This window comes from Solea solea, chromosome 9, assembly GCF_958295425.1.
Source record: "Solea solea chromosome 9, fSolSol10.1, whole genome shotgun sequence".
NCBI lineage: Eukaryota > Metazoa > Chordata > Actinopteri > Pleuronectiformes > Soleidae > Solea > Solea solea.
Window position 1 is genome coordinate 16,313,436 of NC_081142.1, and position 27,824 is coordinate 16,341,259.

The 27,824-nt window shown below is 40.2% G+C and overlaps 1 protein-coding gene across 2 annotated transcripts in view; it reads right to left on the bottom strand.

Annotated features, from left to right (window-relative positions):
• The window catches only part of hmcn1 (hemicentin 1), a 77,772-nt gene that overhangs the window by 45,785 nt on the left and 4,163 nt on the right, over positions 1-27,824 (bottom strand). For both annotated transcript variants that reach the window (XM_058638178.1, XM_058638177.1), the window contains exons 2-11: positions 14,238-14,308; positions 11,483-11,641; positions 11,270-11,392; positions 10,404-10,575; positions 10,056-10,162; positions 6,611-6,731; positions 6,200-6,463; positions 5,939-6,083; positions 4,713-4,834; positions 2,492-2,761 (exon numbers count right to left, since the gene is read on the bottom strand). In XM_058638178.1, the coding sequence (XP_058494161.1) occupies positions 2,492-2,761; positions 4,713-4,834; positions 5,939-6,083; positions 6,200-6,463; positions 6,611-6,731; positions 10,056-10,162; positions 10,404-10,575; positions 11,270-11,392; positions 11,483-11,641; positions 14,238-14,308 (1,554 nt within the window). The remainder of the gene's footprint in view (positions 1-2,491; positions 2,762-4,712; positions 4,835-5,938; positions 6,084-6,199; positions 6,464-6,610; positions 6,732-10,055; positions 10,163-10,403; positions 10,576-11,269; positions 11,393-11,482; positions 11,642-14,237; positions 14,309-27,824) is intronic.

Sequence of the window (27,824 nt, forward strand, 5' to 3'; positions counted from 1 at the left end):
GGAGGTGCCTAAGAGGGAAGACACATTCCTCTTCCCTGACTCAGCAACAGCCTTAAAGAAGAAGAAGCCTGTCTTTATCTGTCCCTTCATCACCATCTTTCCTTTCTCACTCAACTCTACTTTTCAACTCTTTCAGAAAACTCTTGGGAAACCACCATGTTAGACTCAATCCACAATCAAGCACACGCCAACTTTGAAAATGCTGTCAACAATGTGCATGTTTAGGCCATTTTCATTAAGACAGTGTAACAAACGAAACAGCAATAAAACAGTTACTTAGTTACTCCTACAGATAACCTTTGTTGGAAAACGACCAAACACAGCATCGCATCCAACATGTGGTGAAAAATGCAAAGACTTTCTCGCAAACACACTCCAAATCTAGTTGGCTCCATCAACTGAACAAGCAGGAAAAAAGAAGAGTGATTTGATTAAATGCTTAACCAAACACTCATGTGCTACTGTGGTGAGATTACGTATTTTATAATCTGTACAAACACATCCTGCATGTGAACATGCAGAGCCGGTAGGAGAGGGACAGGATTTCAGGAACTTAATCCTTGTGGTTTCCATTTCTGGTTTGTGTCCTTGTGGAGAATAAGAGAGATGGAACCCATTAACAGAAATACATCAGCTATCTGCTTTCTTAATCTATGCAGAATAGAGTTTTCAAACCAAAAATTCATTTGTTGTGAGAAAAGAAATCTGGTCATTTCACGCCGCTCTTTTGGACCGTAAGTAGCAAACGGAAAACAGAAGTCTTGGCCCAGATATCAGCTGTCTACACAGGAATCTACAAAATACTGTCCCTTGTCCCCAGATGCTAATTCGTCATCAGACAATATAACCGAGGGGTTATGAGATCACATACTTTAAAACTGCAAAGTTGTCTCTCTCTATGAATGTAGGTTCATGGCTTTGTGTGGTTAACTTGGACGCGAGCTGAAAATTGAAAAGAAAGGGAAATTTCACTGGCTCAGTGTGGACATGCACTCTGTTCCACAAGTTTCTGGACAAGTGCTGTAAGATGTCAGCAGACTTGACTCACTTCAAAGTGAAACTAATGACTATGATGGGGCTGACCAGTAGGAAACCCCGCAGGGCTTTCTAACAGCTGTTAGAAAAAATATATTTTAAAAAAACAGTAAGAAATGGGGTTAAAAAGAATTTAAAAAAAGAAAAAGAAAACTGACAGTGATATATAAAGGAGGCATAAAGGTGAAGAATTAAAAGTACATTTTAAATATACAGATAACATCAGGAAAACCTTTTAGGGTGAACGGTGCAACTTATCAATCAGTGAAGCGAGCCAAATGACAGACTTCCTCTGCAAACCAGCCTGCAGCACTGGTATTTAACTGGCAACTTTTCAGGCCATGTCACAGAGGTTTGCCTTTCAATGACAACAGTTTAATCCCAGTTAAACTCATGATGTACTACTCACTAATTCACCCCTGTAAAGTGTAAAAAAAGTTTTGCATCAAAGCATTAAAACCAGGTAAAACAAACAAGGAGGAATATAGGTGACAATAAACCGCATACGTATGAAGTCTGTCTCAAGTCTTAACTCCACATCAAATATAGGAGTGGATGCAAATTGGATTAGGTGTTTTTTTCCCTCTTACTTGTTGCTTCAATGTCTTTACCTCAACAGGTTCTGTCTGAATGGTGGGTTAGCAGATCTGGATTGGCTGCCATTTATGTGGACAGGAACAAGAACACTCTGTGGGTCTGACATATGACTACTCCAAATTCATGCTCAGTGAAGTGTTAGGAACATGATTATCAGAGCTGTTCAGAGATGGAAAACTGCCTAAGAGACAGACGTAAATCATTTTCACACGTCCCAGAAAGAATTAGGGTGAATTATAGGGAGCAGGGGAGGTGGCGGCACATGGGAGAAGATCTTTTATTTGGGAAGGAGGTTTTGCTTGCCAAAATCCATGCTCTCCCATGGTTTAAACACACAGAAAATGTCAGGGCACACATACCAAGGGTGAAGTCACACAAATACATAAACAAACTGTACCGTGCTAAAGTCTGCCACCAGTAACTTTGTTGTTGACCTTGCTCATACTAAATTATGACTTGATATCTGTCAAAATGATGTGACTAAAATTTGATCATATATATTCGCAATTTTCCAACATGTGTGTGTAATGGTCAAACCTCAGAGAGTCAGGAGCCTGTCTTTGCTCAAGTGTAAGGGAAGGTCACACTAAATACTTGACACTTCTGCCTGTAGAAGCATACACTGCATACATATTTTCAGGTTGTATTCTCATGAAAATGTAGAGAGATGTGTATATATAGTCATTATAACACATCTAATTTTGGCTTTTGAACACTACTGTATGTGGAAATAAAACATTCATATTTACATCATTAGTTCAACTGCTGCTTTAAAGGCCCTGTTTCTGAAAACTTCCAATATCAATTTTCTCTGCACCCTCACAGAGCCAAACACAAACTAACATACTCTCCCACTCACCTTGCACACTGAGGTAAACTCGCTCTGCAGTCACCCCTCCTTCGTTCATAGCAATGCACTCGTACCAGCCAGCGTGGTCTGGAGTCACAGGGGACACCTGCAGCGAGAGGTTGGTCAGGACCTGCACCTTGGAATCCAGACGGGCAACCTGACCCCCTCTCAGCCAGGTGAGGTTGAAGTTGACTGTGCTAACAACGTGGCAGGTGAGGACGGCGCGGGAGCCAGGGATGGAGGTTACATTTCCCTCGACTGTGATGGCTGGAGGCGGCTCTGCAGAATGAGGACATAATGTTGTGGTCAGCGGCCAGAAAGTTTGCATCATTAAGAAAGAACAGGAGTTCAGAGCAAACACCTGGACATGAAGTATTATTTTTTTAGACATGAGACACAGCATTACACCCCATACAGGTTTCCTAATTCAAGTCTACTCAGTCTCAGCAGATTTTTTACCTAAATATTTATCTTTATTCCTAAAAAATACAAAAACAAAACTTTTAATCACACATTGTGAGAAGCTGTCTCACTTCATGCCCTTGACAGCTGCTCAGATATGACTAAAAGAGAATGACACAAAAAAAATGTGAAATTGTAAAATTATGTGAATCAAGGATTTAGCCCATGTTGATCATCAAACACTCAAAGCCGATGCAGAGGGTTTGGCTCCGTGAGATTAGGATGACATACATTTGGCAGATGAACAGCTTTCATGTACGTACTATGTGAGAGCCTTTCCTTCTGTAGAGAATATAGCTGGCCCACTAACAAAGCTGTGGCTGAGGAATATTAATGTCCTCTCCTTTTAGAGACGTGATAAGTGGTAACAGTTGGACAAACCGTCACATATGCATCTTTGGAGTGTTAGCCGCAGTGCCGAGGTTAAAATCAAACATTAAACAGATCCTTCTACTATTTCAAAAAGGGTCTTTCAACCACCTCTCACTCTCTTTTTTTTTCTCCGCACACCACCGTCTTTCCTGCTGCTTGGCATCATTCAGGTTGATGGTGTTCCAGTGCGTTCCACAAAGCAGAGGCTCTCTTCTTTCCTTTTTTTAATGAAAGTTTTGAAAAGGAGACTTGCTGACTCTGTTTGGACTCATGTGGTGTCAGTTCTGGTGTCTCATCATGGAAAAGGGTTCTGATTGAAAAAACTAAATGCACCACAGAGAATTTCGGGAAAAGGCAAAATACATTTACTTTGCCCAGTGATGGAAATCAAGGAATAAATCACTATATATCCCCTTTGGTGTGTGCTCAAAGCTTTAAAAACATACAGCTCACAGAGTCATAAATTGTTCTGCATTTATTATTGTGGTTACGAGTGAATAGTTGTGGTTACACTCTGCTGTTGCGCTGGAGCTGTGCACCCGAGCCATAGCATACCTGGAACCCTAATAAACCCTAATAATTAAATCTTATATAATCCTCCATTTTACATCATACCCACACTTTACAAATGAGACACATACACTATACATACATAAAGGGGAAGCTAATGTTCCATACTCTTATATTAAATCAGCCATCAAACAGGTTCTCTGCTTGAGATCCACAGCAAGAGACCATGACGGAGTAAAACCATAATTGACGGGCACTTAGAATCTCACCATGTGGGCACATGGATGTGTGTGTGCATGTGTGTGCACAAAACTCTTGAGCATGACAGAAACATAATCCTGAAGCACCATTTCACTCAAGGTATTTTGTGTCTTAATGTCCAGGAGTGTCCTTCAAGTGTTATTTAAAACGACACAGAACATTAATAATAACGAAACCTTAAATTAGTAGATCAATCAAACACTCATTATACTTTGAGTATAATAACAGTCATGGCTCATTATGGGTTACCTCAACACAGACTGTTAATTAACACAAACTACAGTTCACTGCTGTCAACACTTTATTCAGCCTTTTTTTGTTTCACTTTAGCTAATTTCGATATGATACTGAATGCTTTTGTTAAATGTTTTATGCATGTATGCATGTTGTTGCACGTAACTAAGATTATAATGGACTTGGTGCAGTATAAATATCCTAATAAAAATACTAAATACTTGAGAAAGCACTCAGAAATCACCAACCTCCACAACTGTTGCTCAGTTTCCCACATTGTCAATACACAATAGTTTCTTCCCTGGGCTATAACCTACATTCCCAGCCCAGTTATGCCTCACTGTTGGAGGAGGTAAATGATGGTAGTCACCTATTCTGTATGTGTACATACCTGAAACATCCAGAAAGGTGCGAGCTCTTCCAGTTCCTGCACTGCTGACTGCAATACACTCGTAGAAGCCCTCGTCCTTTAGATTAACCGTGGCTATTTCCCACGATGCATTGTCAGACTCACTGGAATCAAGTGTCGCGGGAGATTTAGAGAAAGAAAAGAGTTCAATACATTTGTTTTTATATTATTATTGATTTTAACATTGATTTATTTAAATCTGCTACTACCACACTAGCATTGTTGTATAGTATCTTTTAAAATTAACAAACTATTTGTCATTAGCTACAGAGGTAATTGTCCTGGTCAGTACAGCATGTCTCTTGGCGATAGCTGTGGGCCTGGGGGTGGGCGATCCCTGCAGTTTGAACATGGCTGCGTGACTGATTTTTTTTCCACTTCCAAACCTGCTACGGGAGTAGAGGAGCAGTTAATTTGTGGAGTACAGTTCTGACTGGCCACATGTTGCTGAAATAATTGAGTGAAATGCTAAAACGATGGCTGGGACAGATGTTTGCCAGATGTGTGCGGCATGCATAAATTAATTTTTGACAAAAATACATTATATAGAAGAGGGATATATTGCTAAGTAGTGCAGGGATATGCACTTTACAGCCAGTCCTACAGCCACGTCAGGATGAAGTTGTTCCTTCTTTTCCCTTGTGTTCTTGCTGTGTTGTCTCTGCATTTTCCCCTTCATCCAAACCTACTTTCTTCACCACAGTACACCAGTGGTACAGTGTAGTTCAGCTCAGTGGTGCAGTGTGGAAAAGTGCATCTTAATCTGGTTTGAATTTGCATGACAGAGTATGTGGGTTGGATGGTGATAGCTGCATCAGCTACATTAATAGCATGAAGTCATACTCCTGCGTCACAGCCTAACCCGCAATTACTTCCACAAAAAAGAAGAGTGCAGCTGACAGGAGAAAGACAGTGGACATCCAGCATTGGGTGTTTGTTCTTCTTGACATGTGACTGTTTATTACAAAGAGAAGACAAGCTTTATTTGAGAGAAGGCTGTGGCGTGTTGTATCTTTTTCCCAACTATTGCACAGAAGTGATGATTCTCTGTTGGCTAATCCACAGATTGCCCACTTGTCTAGCTCTAACCTCTAAAAGCTGGACAACGATACCCGGACAGGAAGTGTGCCAAAATCCCCATCACGTATCGACTGAACCAAACTGTAGTGCTTGATATAAACATGAGCACCTCCACAGTGTTTGTTCACCTGAAAAGTTGGTCCACACCAAGACGTCTTCCATCCCTGGTGAAGCGCAGGGTGAAGGGGATCAGGCTCTCTACCTGACAGTTAACAACTCCTCTCTGCAGGTAGTAACCATGAGATGTGGCTGGCATCTGCACCTTTGGAGCACCTGAAAGAGAGATAAATAAAATCAGCTAGTAATAATTAAGTAATACCCCATAAATGTATTTTTACATGGCAACTTACTACTAGCATCACTAGCTACTTACTGCTAGCATCACTGACCTGGTATAATACTGGAGAAAGACACACTTGAGACTCGTTGGAGCAGATAACCATCCTGGTCATATCCTGTCACTCGCAGGAAGAAGGCCTCATTGGGTGGAATAAACTCTGTAATGTTCCACAGGCCGTATGGCTGCCGTTCAGGGTAGTAGCGGATTGGCAGAGTTTTGATCACGTTGCCCGTGGTTGAGAGGAGCTCCAGCCTGTCAGGCCGCGCAGGAGGGGAAAGTCCAGTGGTGTTGATAAGGATATGGGTGGGAATACCTGGACAGTTTAAATGAAATTTAATGTACTGTATCCACTGCTGCTGTCACAGCTACAGGATATAAGTGAAGACAACAGGTGATAGGGAAAACATATAACAGCTGTGGTGTCCATTCTTTTACGATTTGGAAGGTTGCCCTCACTGACCTTGAACTGGCCGACTAGAGGTCTTTTTTATGTCCAACGTGGGTTTTCTGGAAAACCCGGCTCGGAAGTCAATGGTGCTGAGGCCAGAGATACGAACAGAATGTCTTCCATCACTAGAGGTCTGCATTAAAAAAAATTCAAATCAATATTTATGTCCAAGAATTTTTGCCCAGAACCTTAATATAACACTTAGAATTTATAAAGAACGTACGAGAGAATAAGTACAGTTGTTGCATCTAAGGCATTAGAGTGCTTTAAATGACAGACACAACACTGAGATTGTTGTGTGTTGCCTGTTGTGTGCCAACTGTCTCCACATGTATAGACAAGCCACTTAAGATACAACTGGCTGTCAAGTATCTCACGCCAGAGCTTATAAAACATCCACAGTTCAGAGGTGACCCATTCAGTCTGACATTCATACTTTAATTTCACAAACACGACCACTATAATCAGGGAATGGTGGGTGGCTTGTGTGGTCCTCATTGCTCAGAGTTCTTTTGAAGCCTTTCAGAAATAGAGACAGAGTAATTACAGTGAAGTATAGGTTGGTGAGAGGTGGAAACTCCTCACCTTAAGTTGAACACCTCGGGGGTGTCACAGACATTGAGTCACAATGCACCGTGAGACATTCAAACCCAAACTGTCATTTGCAGTTGCATGAAATGAAAGACAATGTGCAGATTTATTGCATTTTTCAGATGACCGACTTTACACTCCTGCACGTTAACTTTAATTGCTGATGATGAAGAAAGAAAGGTTCATTCAGACAGACAACAACAGCTCTGCTAATCGTGAAATGTTCAGACAGGATGAGGTAACACCAGAACAAAGGGAATCCAAACTAACCTTCAATGCTAATGCCGGCCATCATAAAACACAATGCAAGTTGTGGCCATCTACCCTGCCCTAATGGCTGCTGTAGAATCCCGGGTCTTCAGTTAGTTGTAAATGAGGCCATAATATGTGGAGAGGTCCTTTAAAGGTCATGTCTTCATAAAAAATTAGAGTCCCTGTCAGTAAAGCTGGAACAGTGAACTGCTCCAGTTTTGGTTCCACAGACCTAAAGTAGAAGAATTTTTTTTTTGTTTGTTTAATATGAGGGTTCAGACACATTTAGCCTTTTTTTTCTATTACTTAAGTAGAAGAAAACTGAAAGCAGGGTTTCTCAATCGTGGTCCTGGAGATGTTTCAGATATTACCCCACTCTAACACACCTGATTCAAATAGTCAGCTCGTCAGCAAGCACTGATAACGCCCGATAACGACTCATTTGAATCAGGTGTGTTGTCAGTCAGTTGGATTCATATAAAACATGCTGAGCAGTGGGTCCCAAGGACCAGGATTGAGAAACCCTGCCTTAAAAATGACAGCCTTGCTTATTCTTCTTCTTCCTCTAATACTTAAATTATTTGAAGCATTGATTGATTGTGACCTGTCCACGGTGTACCCCGCCTTTCGCCCTGAGATTGGCATGGGAACATGTCAACCCCGTTTGTCTTTTCTGTTTGCCTGCGTGCTTTTACAATTGCAAGCTTCCAAACTGTAATCATGGGTAATAAAATGGACTATGAAGTTAAAGTGCACTTGACAACGTCGAGGTCACTGCAACATGAAGAAAATTCACCTGGATGCCTCTCATCTGAGGACATCTGCAGGCCAACACACGATTGTTGGTATGCAAAATATGATCACATGATACAATATGGGGCCACTGTGACGGCAAAAGTGTAAAAAGAAATCTTTAAATATGACGGGGAGATGGATCTAATTAAAGGTATATTAAAAGGATTAAATGTGATGTGGGTCTTACACATTAGTGTTTCTGAAAACCAGCATGGAAGAACAGCAAACTCCCACTAAAGCATTTATCCACATTTCTTTGGATGTCCTGGGAAGCACAGTTTAAAAAAAAAAGGGGGAGATATTTTTAGTATGGAAACCAGGTAGTGTTGACTGAAGATGGAAAAGGCAGTGTCCAAGAGGCGAAATGGGAAAAACACAATGAAATGGGGCCAGAGAGAGAGAGAGAACAGCAAATCCTGATGCACTTCGCTGAGGGGGAGAATGTGAGGAGTGAATGTGTTGAGAGGAAGATGTATGATGAAAGACAATAGTGACAGGAAGTGGTTAAAGAAGACGCACAGGAGGAGGCAGAACAAAGACGACAGAATACAACATCTCTTTTTTGTGTCTGTTGAATATTCCTCATCAGATCACCATGAAGTCTGAGAGCACAGAGCTCAGTCAGAGGCTGAGGACATGGTCTACATAAAAAAAGCTTTAACAGAAAACAGTGTTACGCAGCCAAAAGAATGCAATGTAAGCAATCAATCATAAAATAAAAGAGGTCTGCCAGTAGTTATATAGCACACTGGGGGAAATGTTTTGCAGTCCTCCTATCATACATGAGGAAAAAACATGATCAGTGTTTCTAATGGTTGGGTGATGTAATGTTTTGAATGTTAAGTGAGAGAATCCAGCATCAAATTAAAGCTGAATAATTAATCTTATATTGCAAATAAACCTCAGTCCATTACACCTTTACGCCTTATTTCACATCCACATTCTGTTGATTACCTTCATGTAAACACATTAATGCTGCATTATGTACAGTATGTACATAATGTATGTAATGTATGCTCCCAAAACTGTCACGAATGTCTCTTGAAAATAGATTATAAACATGTGAAAAGGAAATATAGGAAAATGAGACAGCAAACAGAGTAATGAAGTTCTACATTACTTCTACAAATAATGGGAGTATCGAGAGAAAATATGCAAATCAGCATTTTGATAGTTGACACAGATTTTCATCCCGTCTGAATTCCCATAAATCAGCGGAGTGCTAACACAAAACACAGCTATGTAGAGATGAGGGAGAGAATCCCAGCAGGGGTCTACAGAGAATACAGGGTCACTGAGGCCCCTTCAACAAATCACTCAGGTAAAAATGCTTGTCATTTCCCAACATCTGGATTTGACAGTGTGGGCAGTCAAATGTGTGACCTTTTTTTACATTACCTCAGCAACAGGGTGCTAACACTTTACACTCTGAAACAAGTACACAACAGCAATCAGGCCCATGAACAAGGCTGTGTTATAGAAGTTTGTGTTGACAGTTGTGGTGTTCGCTTTAAAAATCTTGGGAACTCAAGACTCAAATGTGCATTTCTGGTCATGGTTTTGTTTCCTGGGAGATGCTTTGACCACACAACAAGCATATTAAATTGATTATGCATCACTGTATTTGAACATGCTGATTTATTACTGCAGTAATTCAACTAAAGAGCTCAGCTTCCTCATAGGGTGTGAGTCATGACCTCATTCCATAGTTACACTACTGAACCAGTAAATAGCTTTTAAAGACAGCCCACTTCTGGGAAATGTTAGAAGAAGCTTTCAACTTTTAAATACATTTACAGGTAAAGAATGGATTGTTTACCTTGATAGACCACATCCCAGGCTGTGGGTCCTTGATGTTGACAACTTTGGCAGAGTTGGGGATGTGCAGGAGCTCGGTCAGGCTGTCACCCACCTCCACAATCTTCCCTAAAGGCCAAACATTAATTATTAGGGCTATAGGGTGCAATTTTGCCACATGTTGAATGAAAGATCTGAAATGAATGTCAATTTAAACCCCATTGCAATTTCTACACTTCCACACTGCGTCTTGTCTTGTCCTTTTGTAACTTATCTGTGTATATGTACTAATACATACCTACATTAAAGAATACCTACAGTTTCAGTACAGTTCTGTACATACACTGTCTGTATAGAGCAAACCTCTTACCTTGTGGATTTTTAATCTCAATATTAGGTGCTGGGCCACTGAGAGCCACAGTGATTTGCTTGAGGCTGGGGTCAAAGGGCATCTGCCAAGTGTTGCTGACCCCGGTAGAGTGATCAGTGGACAGCAGGTGGACCTTGGACGACTGCACGGCTTCCTCCACCCATTTGAGGACCTACAGCAATGGATCGTCAATATAAAAAAAGGAAGAAATGCACATCATTTCTAATGTACACACCGGCAGGGCTCCGTGCCAGTTCCGCTTCCCAAACCTAATTTTGAACCAGCCGAAAAAGAGTTTGGTTCATCCTCACAAACCGTGACATCATCAGTGTCAGGACGAGTGGAAAGTAGAGGAAGTACAGAGATTTTGATGGTGCTGTGTTTCCTTCCACCTGAATAACGCAGAGTAGCATCCTCACACTTTGGTTCCTCTTAAACTGGTGTGAATGTGGGCTAGTTCGCCAGAAAGCACCATGGTTCTGAGGCTCCAGAATGGAGCCAGAACCAAAACCGTGTCTCTCTGAAATCTCTAACAGCTGCTTTTGCCTCCTCGGCTGCATACAAGGTCATCATCCGAACTTGTGCAAAGTATTCATCAGGAAGTGTCTGACATTCCCATGTCCTTCACCTTTATTTCATTCACGTCCCTGTGGAGAATCCCACTGCTATTGTGTGAGTGAGATACAGACCTAGTTGAAGGTAAAGGAGCAGTGATTTGTGATTTCAGAGTGATATCCAACAGAGCTCAGTAAGCTCGAAACATCGCAGTATCAAAGGAATGCAAGAAAAAAACGTAATCATCCGACTCGGAGAAGTCGAGACCAGAACTGCTGTTCAAAACCTCTGTTTCTGGAGGATGTTCTTACCTCGTTGACCTGTTTCTTGTCAAGATGGAAGACCTGTCCAGAGCTGGTGGAGGCAATCTCCTCATAAGCCTTGTATCCGACATGTGTCCTATCATCACAGTCCCCGGTCAACACAAACACCACCTACACACAAGAACATGTACATATAAAAAAAAATGTGATCTCTTTACCATTAAACCTTGAACCATGTTAAAGTAAAACAAAAAATTAAACCTGTGATTGTTTCTGCTGAATGAGCTGCAGGACTTCATGGGTCAGCTTGTAGTCTTTAGATCGGGCATCTGTGAAGACGTAAATGTAGGAACCCGGCAAGGAGATCTCCAAAGCAATCTTAATGGCACCAATACTCATCTCTGGGCAGTCCCCACCTCCCTGAGAAAGAGATGGATGTCATAAGCATATGGCATTCAAATACATGTGTGGATGAGTTTAGAAGACATGTGCAGTTTCCTGAATTACCCAGCAGCAACTGATGATTTAAATCTTAAATATTATGTTGTACATCCAAAAGTCACTGAATCAGTAACATCAGGACTTGTAGATGTTTCTTTCACCGCTCATCAAAGAGGCTTCCTCATCTTCAATGAGAGGTGAAATGCCTCCAAGAAATCTCTTAAGTCCAGTTGCAATTGATTCAGTGACTTTTGGAAAACCATGTCCACCCCAGGATGATTGAGAATCTACACAGTCATTACTTTGTAGATTCCATGAGCACATTGATAAATTGAATATTACAACTAGGGGACTTTTAATAGAATCTATGTGTGTCCATAATGCTTCTTTCTGTTGCAACTTCTGTAACTTTGACATCTCCTATTTTTCTTTGTCAAACCAAACTACATTTAATGAAAAAATACAATTAAGAGCAGACAAAAGTTCTGGGCTTTCAATTGGCTCATATGGACGCACCTAAAAACAATAACTGCGGGGGCCTGAAGCTTAAAAGTAACAACATCTAATGGATTTATAAAAGGATGAAAAATAATCTAGATTCAAACAAGCTCTAAATACCTCTCTTCAAGTATTTTCTTTCTTTTTCTCATCAATTACTCTCTCTCTCTGTCTGACTGGTGGGGTCAAAAGGAAATGTTTTTGACAGCATTCCTATGGGCACGCATCTGTCTGTCTGTGGGGTTCAACAACTATCTTTGATGCATCACCCCCAATGAGTAACATCTGGAACGAAGTGACTCATTTTTTTAGGCCAGAAGGGCAGAAGGTGAAGAGACAGGATTCTTCCATTTCCTGCGAACCCCGACATCTCCAATTTGGCCAAAAAGCAACTCCTCATTTCACCTCTTGCCCCCAGCACTAAGCCTGATAACCTTATGCACTTGTGTTCTGACTAACATCTCCTCCCTTAAAGGGTTCAAATATGACATTCACTGCCACTAGCATCTAAGGAAAATGAAAGAAAGGAAATAATGAAAGAATTTGTCATTATACAACCAAAATTGCACATCAATATAACAGATCGGAGCTGCTGCAACTGAGTGCACCACCACAATGGATGTGGAGAACATGCAACATCCACACAGAAAGGTCCCAGACCGGGAATCAATTGCTGTGTGGCAACAGTGCTAACCACTGCCAGTGCTAACCTAAACCACTAAACCACCGTGCCACAACGAAAATGCTTTGTCAGTCACACCTCAGTCTGACTGTGAAACATGTTCCTACATCCAGAAACACAACTGATTCAGGTTTACCTGTGGTGGCTCCAAGTGGATCCTATGTGTCTCATTCTCAGATTGAAGCAAATTAGCAAAATCATTTTTGCTTCCGTCAGTCTGTGATGTATGTGCCATCTCCAGACTCCAGACTTTGTGACGACTGCACTGACTGTATGTGTTGATTGTACATGCTCCAGATAATAAAATGTATTGGATTACATAGATGAATGGAATGCCAGACCCACAAAGACTCTCATTTTAATATGACTGAAATGTGTACACAACTGTCAGGCTTCATGGTGTTTGTAGTTGAATGCCACTGAAAACTGTGGCAAGATGTCAAATCGCAGAATCCATCTGGATGTTATGTTTACATTACTGCTACTCACAACTGGGGTCATCTTGCTTTGTGGTTTGTGCTGAGGTTACACAATGGTTCTCATTGAGAAGGACTACTTAACTGACCACCATAACTATAGAACTCATATGAACCCTTTTCACAACAGAAAATATTCAATTTAAAGTCAGTTCCTATCAGAATGTTCCATGCACTACTTTCAAGGACTGAACAGGTGAGATGAGGAAAAACAGACTCCTGAATGAAGAAGCAAATGAGAGGAAAACTGGATCTCTTCCACTCTACGCACAGCAAAACACTCACAGACTAGATGAAGACAACACCATAAGCCAAAGATGCACAAAAACTTGCCAAACACACACACTTTCTTCAAAGCATATATTTCTGAATGCTACTGGTCTCTGTCGCTCTGTCATTCTTTTACTTTAACAAACACTGTTTTTGCAGTTTTACTGCATGTCTAATGGGTAAGGAGGAAAAGTTCCTGCACAATGTCCTTTTTTCTCTCACACAAACTTGGCAGTTCTCTGTTTAGTTGTCTAGCCGTGGTATGTTTTTGTTTATGCATTTGTTTGCAATGGTGCAGGAGGGAAAATAAACACAAAAGAGAACAATGTTTTCCACTGTGAAATTCCTGGGTCAACACATGACGAAGGCTTTGAATGTTTGACCCTCTGGCAATATTATATGAAGTGTGAAAACACATCAAATTGTCACACTTAATCGTATAAATCATGTAAAAACAAATAAAATGTGTTTCTTTTAATTGCACAATGTTGACTGATGAAAACAATGTCTTAATCAGCTCACAAATATTCTGGCCCATATGTCTGGCATGACCATACTTTGCAGATTTTATCAAGACCCTATGACCCCCCCCGTGTCCAGACCACGGTTGCTATCTCCTCCATTTGATGAATTTCATCTGTGAACCCACCTGAACGTACAGCTCTCTCAGCTCATACTGGAACTTCTTTGGGTCTGTCGTGATTGTTACAGGTCCAATCTCTGCAGAGAAACAACAAAAACAAGCGATGTGATTAATATAGCCACTGGCTGGAGTCTCCATCTGATGAATAACATTCAGCATTCTTGTTTCCCTAAATTCTTCTGTAGAGCCAAATATTAGTTTTGGCAAATGCTCACGGATGTCCAGATTAAAGCTGCCGAGGAGAACTGCAGGAAAGAAAATATATTTATTTGACAGGGAAAGGGAAAAATAAAGGAGGAAATGTCAGAAAGACGGACAGACTAGTATTGAAGGAAAAACCATAAAAGGAAGATTAGAACAGCAATCTTGACATTTTTCTCAACATAGATAAGATATAACAATGATCCATACTGCCCTCGTTTCTTCACATGTTATTTACAAAAGGTGTTTTTTTGCACCTGATAAGAACACGGAGCTCTGAAAACACATCCAATTCTTTCTGTCGCACAAGAGCTGATGTACTCAGAACTCTGAAACACCATATGTGACGCATCATTTTTAGTTCAAATCATTTTCAGATTAGTTCACACAATGCTTATTGAGCCTATAACAGCTCCACACGACACTCGCTTTGTATTTTTGAGTACAGCGACATCGTCTTGCATGATTCATTTTCCATAAAGACAGATGGAGGGCAACAGCAGCATGGTGCTAGTGAGAAGACAGCAAACAGGGTGGAGTATGACTGAAACCACCTCGAAGTGCTCAAAAAAAACACTCAATCTGCAGGATAAGGATATACAATGTGTCCCTTGCCCACCCCTGCACTGCCGGTTTATACACAAACGTTCCCTCAGTCAGGTCTGATAGTATTGCTTGACAAACGTTGCAAAAGATTTCACCAATATGATGAAGAAGCAGAAAAAATAACATTGACAACAAAAATCGCCAAAAGTTGCGTTCTGACGTTTTAATGAAGAAATATTTACAGTACTTCAGCCCCTACTCACTAGATTTGTGTTTGCTGAAATATTCTATTAACTGGAAAATGATCAGACTAAGAATTGAAGCTCTATATGTCGATAAAAACAGACCCTTTGCCACTACTCTGGTCACAAAAGAAAGACCTTTCATTGTGTCTACTGTATGAACTCTCTGGTTAAGCCATCTCTCTCTCTCTACACCAGAGCGATACACCATTAAAGTGTAGCCCCAGCACCAGAGAGTGAAAACATGACCTGTGATCTAAAGTATACATGTACCTCTTACAGTGCTATTTGTCACCGCTGTTTCCCAGTTTACTTTGTTCTATCCATTAATGAGCAGCTAAGCCCCCTCACCAGTCAAACTGTGAGACTTTAGCTACGGCAGCTGTGCTGTGGAATGAGCCTGATGAGGGGCTGCAAAAAGACAGACACACACACACACACACGCACACACACACACAGTAGTCATGCACATTTGAAAACAAGGGTTCCATTGTTGAAGAGAGCGCAATTAAAAAGGATCCATTCCTTTTGAAAAGGGATACAGTTTGAACTGTTTTATGACGGTCCTTCAAGTTGTCTATAGGTAAAAACCCCAAATTAGTTAAATTACAAACTTAACTTAACAATTACATTAAACAATTACATTTAATAAAGTACTAAGATGCCTTAAACAACTCTATTATTTAGTGCTTTCCGTAGTAAACATGTAAGCTTAGTGATTTTGACAATTTTATGCAATTGGCAATGAGGATTTTAATGTATTTTCGTAGCAACCTATATGCAACCTGTTGAAAAGCACACAATAACATACACAAAGGACAAAGTCTTTTTCCAAATAACCCAGATTTTGGCATCCTTGTAAATCCTCAAGGTGGAGTGTAGGAACATTTGCGGTGATGAGAGACGCTTTTTAAAACTAACATGGAAATGTGTCTGGCTGTTCTGAATGGAACGTGGCTCTCAGGCCAAACTTTTCAGAGATGGAAAAGCTGACATCTCTTTCCTTATGGGACAAGTTCCCATGGCTGTTGTTAGTAGTCTTTAGACTATTTTGGCTGTGGTTCTCTTCACCATAGCCACCTTCTCTGAATCGGCATCTTGGAAAACCATTGCTGCTCAACATGAGTAGATTAAATAAATGTAATTCTTTAAACTCTATCTGATGACATATATTTGACATATAGTGATAAGGAGTTTGGTGCTGTTCTTTGTTCCTTTTGTTTTTTAAAGGTTTTTTTTTTTTATCCACATTTGAGTTCCTGTGCACTTCTTGATACCACAATAGTCAAAATAGTTATCAGACATGAGAGCATCTTCTTATTCTGCCAGTGTCTGCTGAAAACCTTTGGGGAACTGGTGCCTTACCCAGGGATGCATCATTTATGCTTAAAAAGAGAATGTGCCTGGTTCAAATTCTGATTTGGGTTGGCTTTTTATTGTAAGGGCTTTGCATGTTTCCTTTGTCTGTGCGGGTTCTCCTCCCACAGTCCAAAGTCATGCAGATTCGGTTTAGCTTAATTGGAGACTCTAAAACAGTTCAGGAATCATCTAGACGGAGCATATTTTAGTATTACCCTGAGCATCCAATTAGTTCCTGGTTCCTGTGGTTCCTATTACTAGTTCCTGTGGTGAAAATGCATGTTAAAGTACTGGTGTGAATATGAGTGTGAATGGTTGTTGGCCATATCATAGACCAACAACCTGTAGACGGTCTATCCTGACTCCAGCTCCCTCTACAACCCTCAAATAATATATGAATGACATTTGTGTTGCAAAAGTATTTCTTTCAGGTGTTTAAAAAATAAAGCATGTAAAGTACTTTGGATGCTGACATGTGTCAGGAAAGCATCAGTGCATTTTATATACAGTATTCTTCTGGAAGTTCTATAATAAATCATTTTAATGTTTCTTGGTGATGCGGAACACCTACATGGCATTCAAGTCTGATAAAAACAACAAAGAGAGGGAATGACTGAAGCAAACAAACAATCTGGATCCTATCCTGTTTCCTTAATCTGTTATTAACGTCATTTGTGGACCCAAGTGGGCTCAGAATAAACAACTAAAACCAAATTGCATCATTCATCTCTGTGAAAGCATGCATCTGCAAATCGCATGCAAGTAAACACACAGGAAGTCTAATGGGATGGAACAAACTGGGCAACTGTTCAGCGGCAAACTCAGTTTTACCTCCACTGACATTCAGGCAGGAAATCAATCGCCCGTTCACCATGGAGTGATTATCCCTTCCCTCACAACAATCATCAGCACCAAGGGATACCAAGGCCAATATGTTGATAGGTCACAGTCATTTGTGTCTCCAACCAAATAAACTCTGATGTTTGGCAGCAACAGTAGAGCTTCATAAGCGGCTATATGGCAGAAGCATGGTCATTGCTGTGCTATGTACAATACTGCATGTTGTGAACATGATAAGATGTGGCAGTTTGGGAAAATTATGCTCTTAATATGCTGGCTTCTTCCAACACCCTGTGGGACACTTGGACGAGTCTTTATAGCAGCGGAAGCAGTGACATTTACCATCTGCAACATTTGCTTTCATTTTTTCATTCCTGAAGGCAAAGACCTGGCAAAGACCTAACTCCTCATTACTCTAGTTTATAAAATCCTAATTACAGAGGTCCCGCAATCATGTGTTGTGACAATACAGACTATTAAAAGCCCAGAGGAACCGGTAAACCCAAACATGTTGTTCATCAATACCATCAGTAGCACCGTCACAAAGAACACTTTGTGTTCTTTTCCTAATTTGAAGGAATACACTTTTAAGGGTCTATTTTAATAGTCCTTAATAGTCCTTCTTCACAGAACCTCTCAGTGAAAAGGGGCTCTGTGGCTTTCCCCATTCAGCAGGATACACAACTTGTAGCTGTTACAGCACTTAACAGCAACAGAAGCTGTAAACACACACACACACACACACACAGACAAACACAGCTTTCTGTCATTCTGCTGACTCAGGTGTAAGTCTGCCAGAGAGCAAGCCACTGTCATCGTCCGACCATCAGCTACGGGGCATAATTCACTTGTCCCCTGTCCTCTAAAGAAAACACATGTGAAACAGCACATTGAGTGTGGCACAAAGAGAATGAGTGTCCAGGACGAAACACACTTCATGCAAAAGAAGAAAACACATCTACAAATGCATACAACATGCTTCAACACACACACATTCATCTACACTCTTAAAATATAAATGCACACTGTTGATTAAACGTCAACAATGTCAGCTTGGATTGGCCACCCGCAACACTCATGTGGAGCAAACAGAGGTAGCAAATGAACAAATTAACTATTCTTTGTTAACTTTTTTTTCTGGCTTATTTTAATTGAATCAAATTTGCCCAAATAGGCTTGGTGTACTCAAGCATAAAAGCAGCAAAATCAGGCAGAAGGATTTTCCCAAACAGGAAATTGCACACTTGAGAAAGGGGGATTCCTGCATTTTACCAAGTTTTGCCCGTTTGAAATGGGGCAGCACATTGCAGAGGAAGTGGTCAGTCCCTGTGACGAGATACTAATCCAAGTAGTATGTTAAAAGACATCACAACTTCAATTTAGCTGCAAGTGGTTTATTTTTGCTCCACTCATGCACATTTCACTTTTTTTTTCTCTTCTAGTATGTATGACATCTGACGAAAGACTACTTCAAGCATTGGCAAAGGCTTACAGTGTTTCTATTTCCTATTACACATGTTCCTAAGAGGTGTGAGCCAATACAATATTCAGTATCGGTCTGATACAGGTCAAAATGACTGGATCGGGTATTGGTTAAAGGAAAATGTGAAATCCAATACATCCCTCAAACCCTAAACGTCAAATATAAATGGTTCATTAAGCACAGACTGTGAAGACAAATGCTACAAATGTCATGTGACCAACATGTGAATGAGGAATGTATTAATCATGTGGATTTATGTTAAGCAAAAGCAAAACCGACAAGTGTTATTTTGTAAAATCCCAAGTTCCTATAAACTGAGCAGGAAACTTTCAAGTCTGTGCTACATAATCCATGCTTCTTCTGCCTATACGATATTTTTTTTCAAAACCACCATTTCCCTCTGCATCTTTAACCATGCCTGACTTCACCAACTGCCAGGGATTAGCCTTCAGCGACAGAGCTGATGATGAGCTTGATTTCAAACCACCACCACAAACTGAACTTGTGATGCAAAAGAAGAAAGAAAGAAAGAAAGAAAAAAGAAAGAAAGAAAGACAGACCACCAGGCTCTTGTTCCACTTCACTTGATGCAACCAAATATGTGTCAGGACGATGGGCCACAAAACCTCAGACCTCCATTTATCTCCCCATTCATAAGTTCAAATGTTCACACACACACACATATAAAGTAAGAACCAAGTAATGCTCATACACCATACACAGCCATGTAATTTGTCCCAGATGAACAAGGAGCATGTACTGGATATGGATGACAGCGCTTAACCTGCCACCATCCATCCATCTGCCTAGTAGACTGAACACAAAAAGATGTGTGTGTGTGTGTGTGTGGATTAATAAACGTGAATAACATGATTTGGCTTAATTTTGGGGGAGTTGTTATGTCCATCACTATATCTTGTATACGTGATAACAAACTTGTATTGCCTCCACAGTGAATAGCTTTTCAATCAAATGCTACCTTGACACCAATGATGTACAATAACCCGATAATACGACATCAAACGTTAAGTGCAAAACATCTGATGCATACTTCTTGACAGCTGTAACTCAGTTCAAATCATGGTTCACCGTAAACGAAGGAAACACATGCCATCCTCTGTGCCATTATCACAAAGTGCGGCTGTAAATTTGCTGAGACATCAAAACAAGTTCAATTTAATGCCTTTGGATCGCTATGACATCAGTGAATGAGACATTTCAGCAGAAGTCATCAAAGCACAGTCGGCAGTGACGGTGAAGAGCCAAATGATGACTTCCACAGCATACTCTTTGAACCTCCCTTTTTCCATCTTCTATGGGACAAAGTGGGATCACATGCAATGATCACAGTGAACACGTGGATTCATGAGGATCCATCCGAACTCTACCACATGTTAACATTCAAAACCTTTAGCCTAATTGCCACCAAAAAGCTTGGTATGACTAAGTGTGCTGTCGGGATGAAGTGAATTTCTACAAAGGACGACATAAAAGAAGAAAGAAAGAAAGAAGTTGAGTGTAATCTGTCAGTGTGGTTTGGCGACTGCCCCTAGACTTTCTGTCTGAATTGGAGCCATTAGAAATGATGAGGACAAATAAGGAAGGCAGAAAAAGGAATAAAGTAAGTGGATAATTTATTGCTCAGAAGATGATGGAGAGCTGTTTGGCAACAATTATAATCATCAATATCTGTTGCATTGTCTTCATGAAGATGATGTTGAGTCTTCCCCATGTACACATGTGACATAAGAGATTTTATTTTGGCCAGGCGTTATGTATAGAGAAAACTATGCATAATTAAAATCAATGTCTTTCTTGTTGTTTGCTGTTCAGTCAACAAAAATATATTGTGATTTGGATAAAAACTAGATATTTTTGTAGGGGATTTAAAGAAAAACACAGCAGTGAGTTACGACCATATCTTCCAGGGTGACTTTTGACCGTTACGTTTTTTTCAACCATCGTCTTGAACTCCATGATCTGTTAATGGTCTGGTGTGCATTATAGTTTCCTTTTTTCTGGAGTAAATGGTAATTTTGTATTTGTATTGTATATTTATTTGAGGTCTCTTTAGTTTAGTTTGAGCTTACTGTACTGTGCAAAAAACCACACAGATTTCTTTTTTTTTTTAATGAAAAAAGGAACGTTTCTGCTCTGATAATTTACTCTGATCACTGTTCCTACTTTGTATACATAAAGGCACAACTCTGTTGTCTTTTGTGCTTGACATGTTTTAACATTTATGTTGTATTACTATGTATTGTCACCATTTCAGCTGGCATGTTATCAGGATATATTAGTCAGTCAATGTACAAAAACAAGCTGTCATAATCTGGATTGTATTAAGATTATCCCACACAATCCGGGTTCGTTTGCAGCCACCATTTTGGTAGCTTGTGCCAATTACAACAAATGTGATCTTTGACCTGTAACATTGAACCAAATGGCTAAGGTGAACTGTGTACACACAAACCATGTTGGGTTGTAGTCAAAGGAATGTGACTGAGGATGAACATGATGTCCAGCCACTAAGGAAGCGTTCTGGTCTGTTTTATGATGAATGTTGTGAGAGCCGTGCTGTCAATTACCCGCTTAGCCTGCTTAGCCCCATGTCAATACTGATTGATAGTGAGGTTTCTAGATCAAGCTGTAATAAATCTTTCTTAACCTCTTTGTCAACTACACCTGTAAAAATGTCAAACACAAACACAAACAAACCATGGTCATAAGTCTTTGGATCGTTGCACTAACGATCCACAACAACTTACAAAACCAGACTGCATGTGTTCTGCAACATCTACAAGGATGAAGGGGAGGGTTAGAGAAGACGATTGCCAGATTTGACCTACAATTCACAGTTGGGTAGAGTCTGCTCCACTCGGCACTAGTTGGGGACAGTCAGCATGGCTAGTTGACACAGAAATCTGTTAGTGTGTGAGGGGTGAAGACTCGAATCAGCAAGTGTGTGAGGGTAAAAGACCCGACCTGACCTCTGTCGCAGTCAATCTAATATGTTTGATTTTTTGAGCCAACTCATGACACAATCGGTAGTGTGTACTGATTGCTGACCCAACTACAAATACATGTGGCCAACAGCCAATGAAAAGGTGTAGGTGGGACACAGGAAACAGCATCAGGTGACAGGAAGTAGCGGGAATATCTAAAAACTATGCCAAAGTCGACTCCTCCATGACTTCACCCATATCCTTCTTATCCTCTTTGATTTCTCAGAGCAGATAGCTGAACAAACAACAGCAGCAGTGAAGCATTTGTCGTACTGTCGACTAGTTAGCCCCTAAACTTTACTCAACAAGTAAAGGGACGCCCTATGCCTACATGTGAATGCACACAACTGAGGGGTAGGGCTGGTCAGGGACTTAGGGACTGGGCCTTAACGCCTCACTCATTGAAAAGGCAAAAACCAGCCCAGCCAGCAGACACACAGACAAGTCTACTGTCTGAAGTGTTCTCCATATGGTCTCCATTGTAGGAATAATGATTATAATGACAATTGTCAAGGTCTTATCCTATGATTCACTCTCATCAAGTCAACTCTATAGTTTGAAAGTTACATGGTATGTTTGGAAGTAAAGGACAACAAGCTCAGTATCACAATCACAAGAACAAACAGTTCACGGCAGCATATGTGATGGAAGATGGTTTAATCCTAGACTGTGCAAAAGTGACTGGGCGGTGTTTCTGGTTGAGTGTGCCTCCGTTGTTTTACTGAGGAAAATCTAATTGTGCCTTCTGATGCAGAAGGAGGAAACTCACATGCAGCAGATCAGCAGTGGCGACCATACACATACAGTATGCACACTTGCATGTCTGAGGAGCTGGTTTCCTGTTGGAGTGCCACAGCAACCATGAATGCTTTCAGAGTTGTGCAGGTTTGTTGTAAATATTAAAAACTTGTTACTTGTTTATTACCACCACAGTAGTTGTGCTGGAAGAGTAGCTGCAAGAGTCCACACCACATAGCAAGGCTAAGATCTTCCTCCGGGTGTTTGAATTCTCAGTTATCCAGAGCATAATAATAATGTTAATGTTCATGAAACAACAGGTTCGCAAACTATTTTATAAAGCCCAAGTTCTTTGTGTGCCATTAGGATTTTGTAGCAGAGAATATGTGCCAGGGCATCATATAGTTTGGGAAACATTTGTCTTGAGTGGTGGTCTTCAAGATACATGACTTCACCCGATGAATAACCCTCAGAGGTAGAGGGCAGAGGGCACCGACAGCCTGACCTTTAACCTCACAGCCAGTAATTCCCTTAACACTTTGTCTGGTTTGGGCACATTTGTCACAGTTAAAGGAACATGCTTCCATGTCAGTTAAAAAAAATTTGGTGTGAATGTGAAACAGTGACAAGACCCTTCAAAATACTAAAACTGCTAAATGTAAAAAGAAACAAAAAGCATAAGGATTTAGCATAAGAAGCTGTGATGTAATTAATGTGTTATCATATAATGTTTTAAGTCATTTCCAGATATGATTCTGGGTAATCACTGGAAATTTGGGTCCAGACTTTCTTCATAGTTTGCTGTTCACATATGGCATTGTCTGGTTGAGACACGTTCACCACAGAAGGAGAATCTTCAGAGGATCGAGGCGAGGAGGTGGCAGGAGCAGGAAATTTGCCTATTCACTCACTGTGGATTCTCCGGAGTGTTTCCTGATACCTCATGTCATTTAACAGCTAAATGATCCACAAATAAATAGGAATCAGGCGATCATTTACTGTGGGTTTCTCACAATGATAAATCCATTGTTAATAGAAAGTACAAAAGTGTCCAATATTCAAATCTGTATCAAACAAATACAAGTAATCCTGCTGTTCCGTACATTTACCACTGTCTTGCCTTACATGATCAAACAAATTAAAAACTGTGTCCATGAGAAGAGGCACATGACATCGGTTCAAGACTAAATGTCATATTAAAACACACATATTTCAACTAAACAGTACATGATTAGTTCATGCAGTGTAGAAAAAAAGCTTTGGAAGACACAACCAACAAGAAGTCGTGCCATAACAATTAGAATTTGGCACTCAAACTTTGTGGTCAAATGTGTTCTCCAGATTCACGTAAAAAACAGAAATTTATGAATCTGTCTAAAGATCAATATGGAGTGATTTAATTGACTATAAAACAAAAAAACCAAGGGGCAACAATAAAATAATTAAGCTGGCTTTATAATATTATGGGTAACTGACCTTTGCTGGAAACAATTCACCTGGGTTTAATTTTGAAGCAGTGATTTGGAAACTGAAACTTTGCTGCATAAAATGGGACAGCTGGTTACTCATGGACACAACAAACTGCAACAGCAGCATTTTAAAAGCTGCTCACAACCAACAACAGGTGACCAGTGAGCAGCTGATATCAGAATTACCTGACTGTCCTCGAGTCCTCAGCTCTCTCAAGCTTTCTTGAAGTGACAGACGGTTTGTGCTGGAAACACATGGTAAGAGTTACAGATAGGTCAGAGGAACACGTCTGCCCGACAACAGTAAAACACATGTTGGACATGCAGCAAACATGCATGTTGAAACACTGTGCAAGTTGTAGACAGACACAGATGAGAGCAGTCAAATTCCTATGTGAGGAAAACTGCTTTTAGAACACATTTAAGTTCAATATGTCGATTTTTTTTTTAAGGAGGTCAATAATTTATCCTGATTGAAGCCACAGTACCTGGTACAACACACAGCCTTTTAAATGGATATGATGTTGCTTAGTGTGTTACCTTATTAGTATTTTGTTATTTTACAACTATTTTTGTACGTTTACACCTAGTTACTCTTTTTTGTCTGTTTTTCTTGCCCTAATATGTATGTAGTTTATATATATATATGAATATATATATATATATATACACACACACACAGTATATAAATATATCATCATTGTCCTCATTTACTGCTTAAAGCATAATCCTCCATCACAATGTTCCTTTTCACTTTTATGCTTCAAATTTTACCCTTTCTCTTTTGTCTACACATACAGATATACTGTGATAAAAGGAAGAAGAAGAAAAGAAAAGGAAAAAAGAAAAAAAGATACTGCAACACAAACTAAACACCAGCTATTGAGGATGGATATCATCACTCAGTATATTTATATGTTGTTAGGAAACAACAAACTATTGCGTAATTCTGACAAAAACCAACTGTAGACTTTAAGGTTGACAGTCCATTGTTGACTCTCTATTAGTAAGGGTTAGATGTGAAGCGATATCCAATTTATGAACAGATTCTGAACACAATACAAAATTTGCCTGTCGACAATAAAAACACCGTTTGCTATTAACCAACACGACTTCTCTGTAGATTGTGTACTTATTATCAACTTCTATCACTTGAAAGTTAACAGAATCAAGACAGAATCATGACCCACTCACCTGCATGTTGTAGAGGTTTCCCTGGTCCAACACACCTGATTCAAATGATCAGCTCGTTAGCAAGCTCTGCAGAAACCTGATAACGAGGCCTTTATTTGAATCAGGTGTGTTACTTCTGTCAGGGATACTACACTTCTGTCAATGTGTTTGTCAGGACCATCTAATTCAAGTGGAAAAACTGTTGAAAACATTAGATATAAATAAGCGTCAACTGATTATCTGTTGACATGATACTGAATAACTGGTGATGATGAGCAGAGAGTCAAAAATTGACTATCAAAATAAAGTGATTGACTTACACATTTCAATCCAACTGAAATTGTACTAGATATAATTTAGTTGGATTAACACACATCTATTGCAAATATATGTTCAACTGGACCCAAACTAGCCTAGGTGCTTTGCACATGCTCCACAGTTCCCGCCTCCAGGCTTTGACCCAGAAATAAAAGGAGAAGAGGAAAAACACGGTGGGATCCAGGCCAGAGCATTTTTAAACTGATAAGTTTATGCCCTGCCAACCCAAAGAATTTAATATTTGAAGGTTCATGGAAGGTAGGAGGGCTCAGAATGAAGCTTGACATAAGCATAGTCCAATTAAATGGTGCAGTCTAGCTACAGTTCATAACCGTAGTGACTGTTTAAGGGGATGTTGGTGAAAGGTCTAACAATGATGTCAAAAAGGGCTTTATGGTCACAACCATGCAGTGTACGTGATCCTCGGGACGTCAGGAACTCTGAATTCAACAGAGAATGGAAAACAAATACAAAGCCCAGAGGGAAACCAAGCGAACACAGATAAGAGTACAAAATGACAGAAACGTTTGACAAATGCCTTTCGAATGGGTCATTTGTTCTGAGTGGATTTGTGTCACCCATTGCATCAAAAGGTCAACTACCTGTGACCTTTCTAAGCACCGGCTCAATTCTTTATCCATACATTGTCTTGCATTCTCTCATATATTTGTAAATGGACAACAATTTAAAGTGTCCTTGTAGAACCCCTCAGGTATGTGCTGCCTTCAAACACAGATGAAAGGGGGATAATCGCTGAGCACCAATTACAAAGCTCAGCGGAGTTAAAACCACTGTGCTAAAAGCACCTTGGGGCATTTCAGACGTTGCATGTATGATGGCCCTAAAAATTAAAGGCCATTTTAATATTCTAAGGCAGGACTATTACAACATGAAACACAAAGACACACATTGTAGTCACACTCCGTTCTCTTCCTCTAATTCTCCAAAGCCTCCACCTCGCTCCTTTGGCATTCCTGCCTAATAGCATCATTATTGACTCCGTCCAGCTAAACGCAGGCTCCTTGTAATCTCACACGGGTGGGACAGAGCAGACAAAAATGCTGCTCTAGATAGAAGGACACAAATGCAAAGGGGAAGGTAGAAAAGGACGCTGAACGCCAACAAAGGGAGCTGAGTGATGAACGTCTTTGATCATGCAGAGGAGACACAAGCTATCCCGCTATCACTCCACGCCCAAGGGTTCCCTCCATCCCCCTCTAACTAAAGACAAACAGCAGGAAAGCAATGCTAGATACCCTAGTGCTCAATTTCAATGTGTCAGTAAATGATTTCATTTTGAGACCTTGAAGCCACATTGGCTTTTATGTTTCCTTGAAAACATCCAGTGCAGCCAGAAAGTATAAAGATAGTAAGTACCTCAACACACAGGGTTTTTTTTATGTACGCATAAGAGGGTTTGACAGTATGACAGAAAAGGAGAGAGAAGGGAATTGAGGATAACACTTCAAACAACGGGAGGTTGTAAATCATGGTGGCCAATATCTAGGTCACAGGGGCAGCTTTACTCCAACACTTTAACTTTAGATACGAGAATTAAGCGGAAACTTTTTACTGTGAAGTGAGGGCGTCAACATTTTCTTTATCAAATGAGACATTTAACCTTTAAAATGTATATAAAGCACCTAAAAGGGTATCTTACCAGAAAATGACTTTGTTTTCTTGTTTCTTTTTATAATAAGTAAAAGACTAATAAGTATGTGACATTTGCTGTACTTAAGTATCAACAGTAGTTTTCTGATAGAAAATGTACTTAAGTGTTAGAAGTAAAAGTATTAAAAAGGTGAGAAGATAGGATTGAGCCACGGTAGCTCAGTGGTAAGGCAAGAAGTCTTACAACTGAAAGGCTTTGGGTTAAATTCATGGCTCTGCTATGTGTATATGTGTCCTTGAGCAAGACACTTAAACCCAAAGCTCTATATAATTACAGACCATTACCAACTCTTCTTCTTCTTCTGATTTTATTAACAAAGAGAGTTAGAGGAAATGTAGTGCAGTAAAAGTAAAAGTTGCTATTTGTACTTTGTTACATTAAAACCCTGACAAAAACTTAAAATATAAAACAACCCAGGAGCACAAAGTTCTTGTCACCTGACCTCCGTCCAAATGATCATCCACTACAAGCATGAGACAAATGTCTTCATGACAGGACGGATGGAGCATCACCACCGAAGTTAATATGGATCGTGGACTTTGTTTAC